Source organism: Mustela lutreola, chromosome X (assembly GCF_030435805.1).
Source record: "Mustela lutreola isolate mMusLut2 chromosome X, mMusLut2.pri, whole genome shotgun sequence".
NCBI classification, from domain to species: Eukaryota; Metazoa; Chordata; class Mammalia; order Carnivora; family Mustelidae; genus Mustela; species Mustela lutreola.
In genome coordinates this window covers 58,959,770-58,971,854 of record NC_081308.1, presented here as the reverse complement: position 1 = coordinate 58,971,854, position 12,085 = coordinate 58,959,770, and the positions used below count along the sequence as shown (strand labels likewise).

Here is a 12,085-nt window from a genome sequence, read left to right as displayed (position 1 = left end):
TGAGAAAGAAAAAAAAAAAAAAAAAGAATTAGCTCAGAATCTCTCCCTTACCTGATCTCTTTCAATTCAAGAAACATTCAATGATCTGTGTATATTGGACTTTGGAGACCAAAGTTGAAAGGCCACTTATAGTGATAATCATGCATCGCTTCTTTCAGATTAGAAATCTGGATACAGTCCCTTCAGCAGTGTAAAAGGAAGAATGTAATCTGGCCCAAGAATTAGGAAACGGGCACCAGAAATTTGGTTGGGTCACTGACTCACTCACTGGCACCTAAATCAAGTCACCAATTCTCCCTATACCTCTTTTTCCTTTGTTGCCACTTTCCATCCTCTATGAATTGTTTAAAAACAAATGAGAATTCACCAAAAAACGTTTACTGGAATGTTCATAGACCTAAAAAAAGAAATAACCAAAATGTCAATGAACACTAGAATGAATGAGTAAACTGTATTTTATTTATACAGTGGAATTCTATATAGCAATGATGATGAATAAACTACAACTACAAATAAAAAAAATAGATGTCTCTCACAAATATAACATTGCAGAAAGAAATAAGACACCAGATACCAAACAAAAGTATATACATACTGTATGATTTCATTTAGGTAAAGTACAAAATCAGATAAAACTTATCTATGCTGTTAGAAGCCAAGATAGTGTTTGCCCTTTAGGAAGAGATAAGTGACTGGGAAAAGAAGAGGATAAATGCTTGTAGGTATGCTATATTTATTGATCTACATACTGGCTACATGGGTGTGTTCCATTTGTGAAAATATATTGTGCTATGAATTTAGCATTTGTGCACTTTTCTGAATTTGTAATATGCTTCAAAAAAGTAAATAATGAAACAAAAGAAGTGAAAGTATGTGAGGGAAATGTTAGCATCTTAGAAGAAATGTTCTCTGCTATGCACAAACACATTTTATTAGAACAATTCCTGAGTCAGAGTCAGAACTGAGTCTCTAGTCTTTCAATCCAGTACATCAGCCAAAAGGCTGGACTTCTTGGGGTTGGGATGAAGCCTTCAGTCAAATCATACACAGCTACGGTCAAAACCAGAAATATAGACAATAATATAAATACACAAATACATAAATTCATGCAGTCTTATATAAAAGCAGACATAAGTGCATGCAGTATTATCTAAAACAGAAATGCAAACACTTGCATGCACACATAAAATCGCACTGTCACACAGAGTCTTATACTTTAATAACAACAACAATAAATCAATATTATTGTGTGTGAATGGCAAACCAGATACTATTCTATGAGTTTTATATAGATTAAATCATTAATCCTCACAACCACACTATGAAACATATGCCATTATTATCCCCAAATTACAGAAGAAGAAACTGCATGACAGAAGTGTAAAGGAATTTGCCCAAGGTCACCTCATTAACAATCAGTAGAATTGAGTTGTGAGCCCAGAAAGTATGACTTCAAACTCGTGTTCTCGATCACCATACTATACCACCTTCCACAAAATATACTCATATACATATAAGCACAGAGAACATGCATCTACTTATAGCCATAGATATATCTGTGAAAGTCCCATCCACTCTGCAATATGTAACCACATGTTGTTATAATCACTTCTAGAAATACACATATACTCATATAGCAAAAGATACACCTAGTTAATCTCATTCATGATGAGGGTAATACATATCGAAGCTACCATTCATTGAGAGATCACTATATGCTAAACACAATGTTCAGTGGTTTATATAAATAATTTCACTGAATTCTAGTCCTATACATATGAGATAGTGACTATTAATCAAAAATAGAAAATCAAAGGTATATACAGACTTACATATATTAATATGACGATTAATCAAGAATAGAAAATCAAAATATATACAGACTCACATAGAAAATTCCCAGATATTTACTCTGGCTAGACCTAGATATTTACCCTGGTTAATAAACAGAACAATAGACTCCCCTACAAAATCTCAGTACCTTCCCCATACAGCAATGGATCAAGTGTTAATTCCAAGTCTCCATATGACATTTGGCAGAAAACACTTGATATAGAGGAGGACCTGCTCCTGGGTTTTTCTTTCCAAAACCTGGGTCTCCCACTGACCAGTTGTGTAGACTTGGGTAATACATAACCACTCGAAACTTGTTTTCCTACTTATAAAATATGTATAATAATGTTAACCTTGTAGAAGTAAATTAGAAAAGTTACGTGAAAGGGCCCCAGTATGATTCATGTTTAGAACATAACAAAGTAACTGCTGGTTTCCTTCTCTTTCTCCCACCTGACTACACTTTATTTATCTCTACTCTCTCCTGACAAACCATATGTTCTACATTTCTACTCTAAGGGCTAACTTAAATCCTAATTTCCCCAGAAAGCCCCTTGTAGGCTCTCCATAACAGTGACCTCTGATAGACCACTTACTCTCTATAACACCCAACTGCATTAAGTTGGACTTTATATTTGTGTTACCATTCTGTGAGTTGGCTCATGAACTGTCTTTATTTATCAGATTGGACTATAAACTCTTTGAAGATGTATGTCATATCTTAGAGGTCTTTGTGTATCTATTGCCAAAAATGGTGATGGGGGCTCTGTAGTTATACCATAAACAGCTACTACTAGAGTGCCATAAGCTGACACAAACATACAATTTCCCACCAGTTGACTCTGGTTCAAGTTTGCCACTGATTTCAAAGAGTAATTCTTGGCAATTCACTTTATTAAGCCCAAATTTCCCTACCTATAATATAATGGAGCTGCCCTATACAGTTCTTAACTTTTGGGGGTCATGAGTGTTTGAGAATATAATGAAATGCAAAAATGCAGAACTACAAAAATATGTTTTACATAAAGAGCTCTCAAAGAATCCTTTTTAGCTCTCACAGTCTGCCAATACTCCCACTCACTGATAAAACACAGGTACATTTACATATGTCTAAATATAGTCCCACATAAGTAACACAAATGCCCTGGAACACTTGACAGGAAAGGGGTGTCATTTGTTCAATAAAAGTTTGGATATAACCTAGGCATCGTTTAAACTCCCCTTTCAGAAAGATGCCAGCAAAGTTGTTGTACCTTTTTTTCTTATTATTTATTTTTTATTTATTTTCGGCATAACAGTATTCATTATTTTTTCACCCAGTGGTCCATGCAATCCGTGCCCTCTATAATACCCACCAGGTGGTACCCCAACCTCCCACCCACCCTCCAATTCAAACCCCTCAGATTGTTTTTTAAAAGTTGTTATACCTTAAACTCACTTAACTAGAGAGAAAACTGCCCTGGGTAAGAGCTTCACAATTAGAGAATTCCATAATAAATGTGAAAATATTCTGTAAATAAACCAGTACAGACCTTCAGCATACAATGAGCAACCATTCAAAGGTGGTGACTAGCGTTGGTGGTATAGTGGTGAGCATAGCTGCCTTCCAAAGGTGGTGACTAATAACCAAAAGAGCTAGACAATAAAACCTGATAAAAAATACTACCTAGCATTTGCCTAGCACTTCCCACTATATAGTATGATTTTTATATCTGCCATTTTTAAATTCTCAAACTTTTGTAAGATAAGGATTGTCTTCCCTGTTTCACATCCAGGACACAGGGTTTGAAATCAGACTACCTAAACCAATCCTAGCTCCACTTTTCCTGTGTGACTTGATAAACTATTTCATTTCTCTAGACATAGTCTTTTCACCTTTTAAATTGAATTAATACTATTAGCTATATTGCAGAGTAGTTGGAAGATTAAATGAATATTAATCTATAAGTGCATAGGACTTAAGTAAGTGATCAAGTGCCTAAGTAAGTGATCAAAAAGTATTAGTGGCTATTACTATTACAGATGGAAATAGGTTTAGAAATGAAATTTACCAGGATCACTATGATTTAACATTTTATATATAGGCACAACATGTACACACTCATAATTTCCCACACACAGCAACACATGTTAAGCATACAGGACATGTATTTGGCTGAGATTAGTCTCTTTGGAAACAACATGATATAATGAAAAATATCAGAACTTTTGAGTCAGATAGACAGGTTTGAATACTGTTTTCAGTTGTAGTTGAATGAGATAGCATTGAGAATTTAATAGTCACCTGAAAAAAAAAAAAAGTTTTCTTTGTCTCTACTGATTTCCTCTTTTTCTTCCCAAAGCTGTATTTGTTGTTGCTATTATTGTTGTTATTGTCATTTTTAATTTGGCTTTACAATACACTATAAGAACAGAAGAAAAGAAAACCCATAGAATTCCTTAAGGATCACCTGGATATTTAATGGTAAAAACTGAAAATCTTCAGACCCTAGAGAAAAATAGGCTCTATTTCTGGAATCATCATGTATTAGTTGTATGACACTGAGCAAGTCATCTGTATCCTGAGCCATGCATGGCAATGATCTCTTAAATAGAGATAGTCTCTGCTTTGGGTTCCTCATTAGTTTGCTGTGAAAATTTGATAAGTTAAAGTATGTAAATCCTTATGTAATCTTTTCACTTGGGCAGGGATATTTTCTTTCAGCTGAATCCAGAGAAAGAAGTCCTAAAGAAAGGCCAGACTCAAGAGAAAAAATGAAAGGGAAAGGTTAAAAAAAATGAAATATGTAAGGTAAGGAAGAGTCCTGGGAGAAAGCCAAAAGAAGACAGAAAAAGAAATGAAGAAAGGAAGAAGAAAAAGAAAGAAAGAAAGAAAGAAAGAAAGAAAGAAAGAAAGAAAGAAAGAAAGAAAAAGGAAGAAATGAAGGAAAGAGAGAGGGAGAAAGAAAAGAAAAGTAGAAAAGAGAAGAAAGGAAAGACAAGAAATACAGAATGAAGAGGTGCCCAAAGTAGGAGAGGTGGAAACAGAGAGAGGGAGAGATGGAGATGGAAAAAGAGAGAAAGAGAGAAAGGGTGAATGAATTTCAGGGCTACTTGGAATTAGACATAGTTTAATTATATACCCTTGAAAATAGCCTTAGGGAGAAATTTAGCAGCAAATCAAGTCTCATCTTCCTTAACCTCATCTTCCTGTCATCAAAATGCCACATGGGCCTGGTCCCCATTGCCCAAAAGAATTTGCATTACTGTTTTTCCTAGGATTTGCAAGTTGTTCCCTTAATGCCACAGTGTTCTTTTCTCTCCCTCCATCCTTCTTCCTCTGCTGGGCTACACTGGACTGAACAGGCTCTTCTAGACAAAAGATCATTCAACTGAACACAGGAGTGCTGAGCTAATTTTAGAGGTTTTTCTCTAAGCCTGACAGCCCTTCTAATAGAACTCTCCATCAAGATTGACCTTTGATTCTCTGTTTTCTTAATGTTTTAATATTTTTTCTTCACCCTGTGACTCAAAACAAAACAAACAAGCAAAGAGGAAAGAAATGAGGGGGGGGCGGTGCAGAGCAAACCAAGAAACAGATTCTCAACTATAGAGAACAAACTGATGGTTAACAAAGGGGAGGTAGGTGGGGAAGGGTTAAATAGGTAACAGTGATTCAGGAGTGCACTTGTGATGAGCACCAATGTTGTATGGAAACATTGGATCACTATATTGTACACCTGAAACTAATAGTACATTGTATGTTAATTAACTATAAGTTGAGTAAAAACTTTAAAAAAATAGATTCCATATAGGGATTTTCTCACCTTCAGTAGGTATCGGCTTTTCTTTTCTGGGAGGGAAAATGCAGAAAATGTTAAAAGCCCCAAAGCGTTCCAGATAGTACAAGTACAATTCATATTATTATTTAATCATTTTACTGTATCCTAGCATGCCAAAGATGGGAAAATTGAGGCCCAGAGAGGAAGAAACTCACCTGAAATCCTGCAAGCCAGTACTAGACCCTAAGATTTCTGATTCCCCAGCCTGGCAATAATGTCCAGTGTGTCACCACAATACCATTCCTGGGACAATATGATTCCACTGCATATTGGTGTTTCTGGTAATAAGACTGCTTTATTTCCTCATACCTCAGTTGCAGTATCATAGAAAGTAAACTAATTTTAAATTAGATGACCTGGATGCAAATCCTTCTTCTTTCCTGTAATTGCTATGTGACCTTTCAACAAATCACCTTTACCTACCTGAGCCTTAGTTTTCTCATCCAAAAATGGGAGTATTTATTTCACAAGACTGTTTCAAAGTTAAAACAAAATCATGGATTTGAGTTCCTAGCAAAGAGCTTGGAATACAATAGATGCTTAGTAAAAAGCTCAAATGTGTTATAGATTCATATATCTATAAAGACTTTCAGAAACCAACTTTTATCAATCCCTTCATGTGACATATAGAAAACTGAGGTCAGAGAGGTAAAGGGATTTGCTCAAAGTCAAGCAGCCAGTTACTGGCAAAGCCAGAAGATGAACCCATGTTTTCTAAAATATTTCTGCTATTTAGACACTAAACATGAGTAACAATTTTGATTTAAAACTGATAGTTTGGTTTAGCTATCATTTATTGGCTTATTCTACACCAATTCGGATCTTAAAATATAAAAACCAAGTGGTTGTTTTTAAGTGTTTGAGGTTCCCATTTATGTAGTGCGAAGATCTATCACCTAGATAAACTCCTCAATTTGTGAAGCAGAAAATGAGTACATTATTTCAACAAGAAAATTAACTATTTTATAAAACTCTGTGACTATCACTAAAGCAGTCACGCCAGTGTGGTCCTGGTAATTTTGGTGAGAGAAATGAAAGGAGCCTCTTGTTCACTTTAACTTTCCTGCCCACCCAGCCAAGCTTCCTCCACCCTCTTTGACACTGACTTTCCCAGTGACCTAGGAGTCCCCTAAACCCAGCCAAATAAAGGTTTTTGCAAAGAAAGGAAAGTGAGGTAGGATTTGGAAAGAGAGGAAACAAAGCTTACCTTTGCTAGGGTAAACCCTTCTATATTTATGTCAGCAGCCCAGTGATGCTAAACTGCAGCCCCTGGTATGAGTTGGCCAGCCCTGCTCGGTCAGTATCCTGAGTTACAGATCCTCTCTCATAAATAAGCCCAAGGTTCCAATTTGGCCGGTGTTACTGTAGTGAAATGAATAGAAGAGAGGGCAATGCTGGGTGCTTTTTTTCCCCACAAAAGTAAACTTTTGGAATGTCTTGCTTGGCCCAGTTGGGTACAAAACCTGGGATGGTTCTTTGATCGTATCTGGGTGTTTTAACACATCCCAGTTAGGATCTCAGGAGGAATTACAAGAGGGTGGGCTGCATTTTTCTTATCAAAGCTTGATAGTTGGTCTTTGCTGAAAGGGGGAGGAGAATGCACTGTCAGTGCGAACAAAGCTCACGGTCAAATTCCATCAGCCCTCTAATAACATGGAGGGCATTAAGAGAAATAAAGGAAAAGAGAACTGGGGGAATTCAGAGAGTAAGATGAAGAATGAGAGACTGGACTCTGAGAAACAAATTAAGGGTTTTGGAAGGGAGGGGGTGAGGGGATGGGTGAGCCTGGCGGTGAGTATTAAGGAGGGAATGTATTGCATGGAGCACTGGGTGTGGTGCACAATCAGTGCATCTTGGAACACTGAGAAAAACAAAATTAAATTAAGATGTTAAAAAAAGAAATGGGGTCTTTTGGAAGACTTATTAGATGTGCAAAGGGCCCCCACACCCACCAAATTTTTTCCTTCTGCTGTGAAACACAGTTGTAAGCCCTGCCTGTTATTCTAAGGCATGGTTGCTTGATAATAGAAAAAAAAAAATGAAACTGGTAGTAAAATGAAGAGCTTTATACATGCCAGGCCCTATGATAACTACTTTACAAGCATTCTTTAAGTCTCATAATCATCTTGTGAAACAATTACTCTAATTCTTATTTTACAGCTGAAGAAAACCAGGCTCTGAGAAAGAAGGTAACATGTACAAGGTCACATTGTTAGGAAGTTAAAAGAGAAGGGGAATTTTACTGGGCCCCTCTAGACTTTTAGCCACCACATTATCATGCTGTGTTGCTAAGGGGAGAAACAAGATAACTTTTTTGAGATGAAGAAAGTGACTTCAAAATTATGTGCCTGCTGTGCACCAGTCACGGTTAGAATTTTTTTTTAATGTACATTAACTCCACCTCTCCCATTTCTAGCAATTCCTAGAGTGAAAACCCAGGACTGTATTACCAACATTTTCCCTCAAGGAGAACAAATGTAGCTAAAATATAGTCTGGATTAACAGAGATCAATATCCTAAAACCTACGAAAACCCAGAAAAATTGGAAATATTAAATTTATTAAAAAATACCGTAAAAAAGCAAATGGGCCCTAAAATTCAGGAGAAAATGTGAGTCCGGATTATTTTTTTTTTTAAATCTAAGGCCATCCTTATTCTTACCAGAAAGAGGGTAATGAAAAATGACTAGCCTAAGTCAGATCACCTAGGTTCCAGGCCTGGTTTGCTCTGGCGGTAATCAACCATGTGGCCTTGGTTCAGACTCTTCTTTTCTCCTGGCCTCAGTTTCTCTGTTTGTACAAAGAAGACCTTGAATTAGATATGGACCCTCCCAACTCTATAAATTTATAGATCTGGGATTCTATGAAGATAACATACTTTTTACATTAAGAGTAGAAAAGAAAGGTTTCAAAAAAGCAAAGTATAAGGAAAGAATAGGTACAGAGTAATTTGTGGAGAAAAGGTAAAGTTCCATACCTCTTTGGAAAGGACTGCATCTACCCACGAGACCCAGGTATTAGAAGGAGACAGATATGATGGTGGTTATACCACCTAATATCCTTACTTTGTGATGAGATCTTGGCTAGAAGCAAATGCTGTTCTCTAGGCAGGCTCAACACATTTTTCTCTCCTGGATTTGAAGTGTCTGGATCAGGGTCCAAAGAGGAGAACTTTCAAAGACTGAGCTGATGGGACAAAGTATGGGTCATAAACCAGTGAAGGTACTTAAGGGTGCCTATAAACTTAGAAGCTTACCCCACAGACTGCACCCCAGGCTTAGCCAAGTAGAAGCAATCAGAAGGGAAAAGGGAGGAGTCACAAGTTACAGTTCACTCAGAAAAGATTAGTGATCAAAGCAAGCTGAATCAGGCCATAGCAGCCCTTGGGGTTATCTACCTCTTCCCCTACTTGGCACATATGTAGACCTTGAAGTTACAAGGGGAAGGTGGTGAACAAACCCATTAAGCTGAGATCCAAGTCCAGGCTCTAAGACATTTATGACAGGGAGTGGAGGGGATAAGGCCTCTGTTCTGACTCATAAAATACAACAAGAAACAGATCATATAGACACACTTAAGTCAACACAGTGAAGGCAGCAGGAGGCCAACAAGACTAGGTTTCTGAGCTTATATTAGTCATTCAGCAATTCACTGTGAGGGCACACAGTGCCTATGTCTACAAATCCTGGGTGCAATTCTGGAACCTTTCCTCAGGGGTCACCTAAAGAATGTATAAGTCAACACCTGTAGAACAGCAGTTGGTTAACTAGTTCAGTAAGGGAAAAGTTAGTAAATATTTTATTTGGAGAACATATAGCCTTTCTCTGTTATAACTATTAAAATGGCCCATTACAGCACATTAGGTATATCTATGAACAAGTAATAGTTAATTTTAAAAACAAGGAGCAGGACAGATTTGCCCCACAAGCTATAGTTGGAATACTCATGCTGTAGACTGATTTGCAATATAAAAACATGCAACATGGCAGCTTATTAAGAGCACAGAAACTAGAATCAGACATCCTGGATACAAATCCCAACTCAACAACTTCCTGAGTCTATGACATTGGAAAAATCATTAAATCTTTCTAAGCCTCAGTTATACCTCTGTAAAGTTGATATTATAGTATCTGTTAATAGGGCTTTTATGAAAAGTGGAATAAAATTAATCATATGAACTATTTAACACAAAGTTTGACAAAAAGTAAATTCCAGAAAATAAGTTATCATTTCAAATTTTAATAAAGAAATTAATCTAAATTTTCCTTTCTTATTCTTAGAAAACAAGTTGTACTAATTCATGCAAAAAAAAAAAGAATATTTCAAGGATCTTGGTTCTAGTTATATTACTAAAGAAAACATAGATAATCTTGGACAAGTCATTTTGCCTTTATGGGACTCAATTACTTTACCTATAAAATGCAGAAGTTGATTTAGAGTTACCATTTTTCAAAATTATTTTTTGAAAAAAATTATTTCCCTAGAAAGAATGTTATAATAAGCCCTCACTATCTATAGAAGGTGAAGGTGGAGATTTCCTAGTGGGAATAAGAGAAAGAAAATGGGCAGGCTAAGGCAATTTAGGGACCTGCCCATTTGTATGGCTGCCCCCTCAGACAAGGTGGTTAGCCATGGAGCACCAGCAAGTAATCTTTCTCACTCTAAAGGCACATTTGAGAAGCACAAGACCAGAATGTACTTAAAAGTCCTTTAAGTCTCGGGGCACCTAGGTGGTTCAGTGGGTGAAGCCTCTGCCTTTGGCTCAGGTAGTGACCTTGGGGTCCTAGGATCAAGCCCTGCATCAGGCATTCTGTTCAGCAGGGAGCCTGCTTCCCCCTCTCTCTCTGCCTGCCTCTCAGCCTACTTGTGATCTCTCTCTCTCTCTCTCTCTGGAAAATAAATAAATAAAATATTTTTTAAAAAGTCATTTAAGTTTCAAAACACAAAAGCAACCTGCTGATTAGGAAAATATATTTACAAATGATATATCCAATAAGAAGTTAATATCCAAGTAAGGCTGGTTTGGTGTTGGCAAATTCTTTTAGATTGTGTTTGGCCTGGAAGCTTTTTACCTCTCCTTCTATTTTCAATGACAGCCTAGCTGAATATAGTATTCTTGACCCAACATTTTTCTTGTTTGGTGCTTTGAATATATCATGCCAATCCTTTCTGGCCTGCCAGGTGTCTGTGGATAGGTCTGCTGTCAATCTAATATTTCTACCTTTGTAGTTTATAGGTCTCTTTTCCCGAGGTGCTTTCAGGATTTTCTCTTTGTCTCTGAGACTTGTAAGCTTTACTATTGGATGATGAAGTGTTGACCTATGTTTATTGATTTTGAGGGGGCTCACTGTGCCTCCCGGATTTTGATGCTTGCTTCCTTCCCCAAATTAGGGAAATTCTCTGCTATAATTTCTTCAATATACCTTCTTTCCCCTCCCTTTCTTCTTCTTCTTCTGGGATCCCAATTATTCTAATATATTTTTTTTTCTTATGGCATCACTTATCTCTCAATTTCTCCCTGCCTGATAGAGTAGTTGTTTCACTCTCTTTTTCTCAGATTCCTTATTCTCCATCATTTGGTATCACTAATTCTCTCTTCTGCCTCATTTATACTAGCAGTAGGAGCCTCAGTTTTTTATTGCACCTCATTAATAACTTTTTTGATTTCTACTTGGTTGTATTTTTTTTCTTTTATTTCTCCCCAAATCGCTTTTATTTTTCCAGAATGGGATTCCCTTGAATATTCTATGCTTTTTTCAAGCCCAGATAGTATCTTTATAATCATCATTCTGGACTCTAGTTCTGACATCTTACTAATATCTGTATCAATTAGGTCCCCTGCTGTCGATACTGCCTCTTCGTTTTTCTGTTCTGTTTTGTTTTGTTTTCGGTGAGTTTTCCAGCCTTGTTATTTTGTCCAGACAAGAATAGATGAATGAGAGAGCAAAGTTTTAAAAGGGTAACAACAACGACCTCAGAAAAAATATATTTACCAAATCAGAAGGGACCCAAACCTGGGGAAAGAAGAAAGGAAAAAATATATATATAATATATATATATATATATATATATATATATATATTATATATATATGTAGGCTGGTTAATAGAGCAGAGCCACACACTTGATTTGGGGTTAATTTTGATCTGTTAGAAGAAACTGCCTCCCATAATTTTAAAGAAGGAAAAACTTATATATATATTTATATGTATACATATATATATGTGTAAGGGTAAACATATACATGTACATACACATATGTATGTATGTGTAAAATTAATGAAAGGATAGACTATGACTCAAAAGATGAAAATTTTAAAAAAAGATTTTTGAAAAAGAATTGACAAGTTGGTTGATTTAAAAAAATGAGAATGTCGGGGTGCCTGGATGGCTCAGTGGGTTAAAGCCTCTGCCTTCATCTTAGGTCATGAT

At 36.4% G+C, this 12,085-nt stretch overlaps 2 protein-coding genes across 4 annotated transcripts in view; one reads left to right on the top strand and one right to left on the bottom strand.

Annotated features, from left to right (window-relative positions):
* The window catches only part of LOC131821769 (hephaestin), a 145,025-nt gene extending 136,149 nt beyond the window's left edge, over positions 1-8,876 (bottom strand). The window contains exon 1 of one of the 3 annotated variants that reach the window (XM_059158072.1): positions 8,719-8,876. The gene's annotated coding sequence lies outside the window, so the exon portion shown is untranslated. Of the gene's footprint in view, positions 1-51; positions 390-8,630 lie in introns of those variants that run through there. The other 2 variants (XM_059158073.1, XM_059158074.1) reach the window with 2 other exon arrangements.
* A 1,408-nt stretch (positions 8,877-10,284) lies between these two features.
* The window catches only part of LOC131820973 (hephaestin-like), a 46,332-nt gene continuing 44,531 nt past the window's right edge, over positions 10,285-12,085 (top strand). Inside the window, exon 1 of the mRNA XM_059156801.1 lies at positions 10,285-10,299. Coding sequence (XP_059012784.1) covers positions 10,285-10,299 — 15 coding nt within the window. The remainder of the gene's footprint in view (positions 10,300-12,085) is intronic.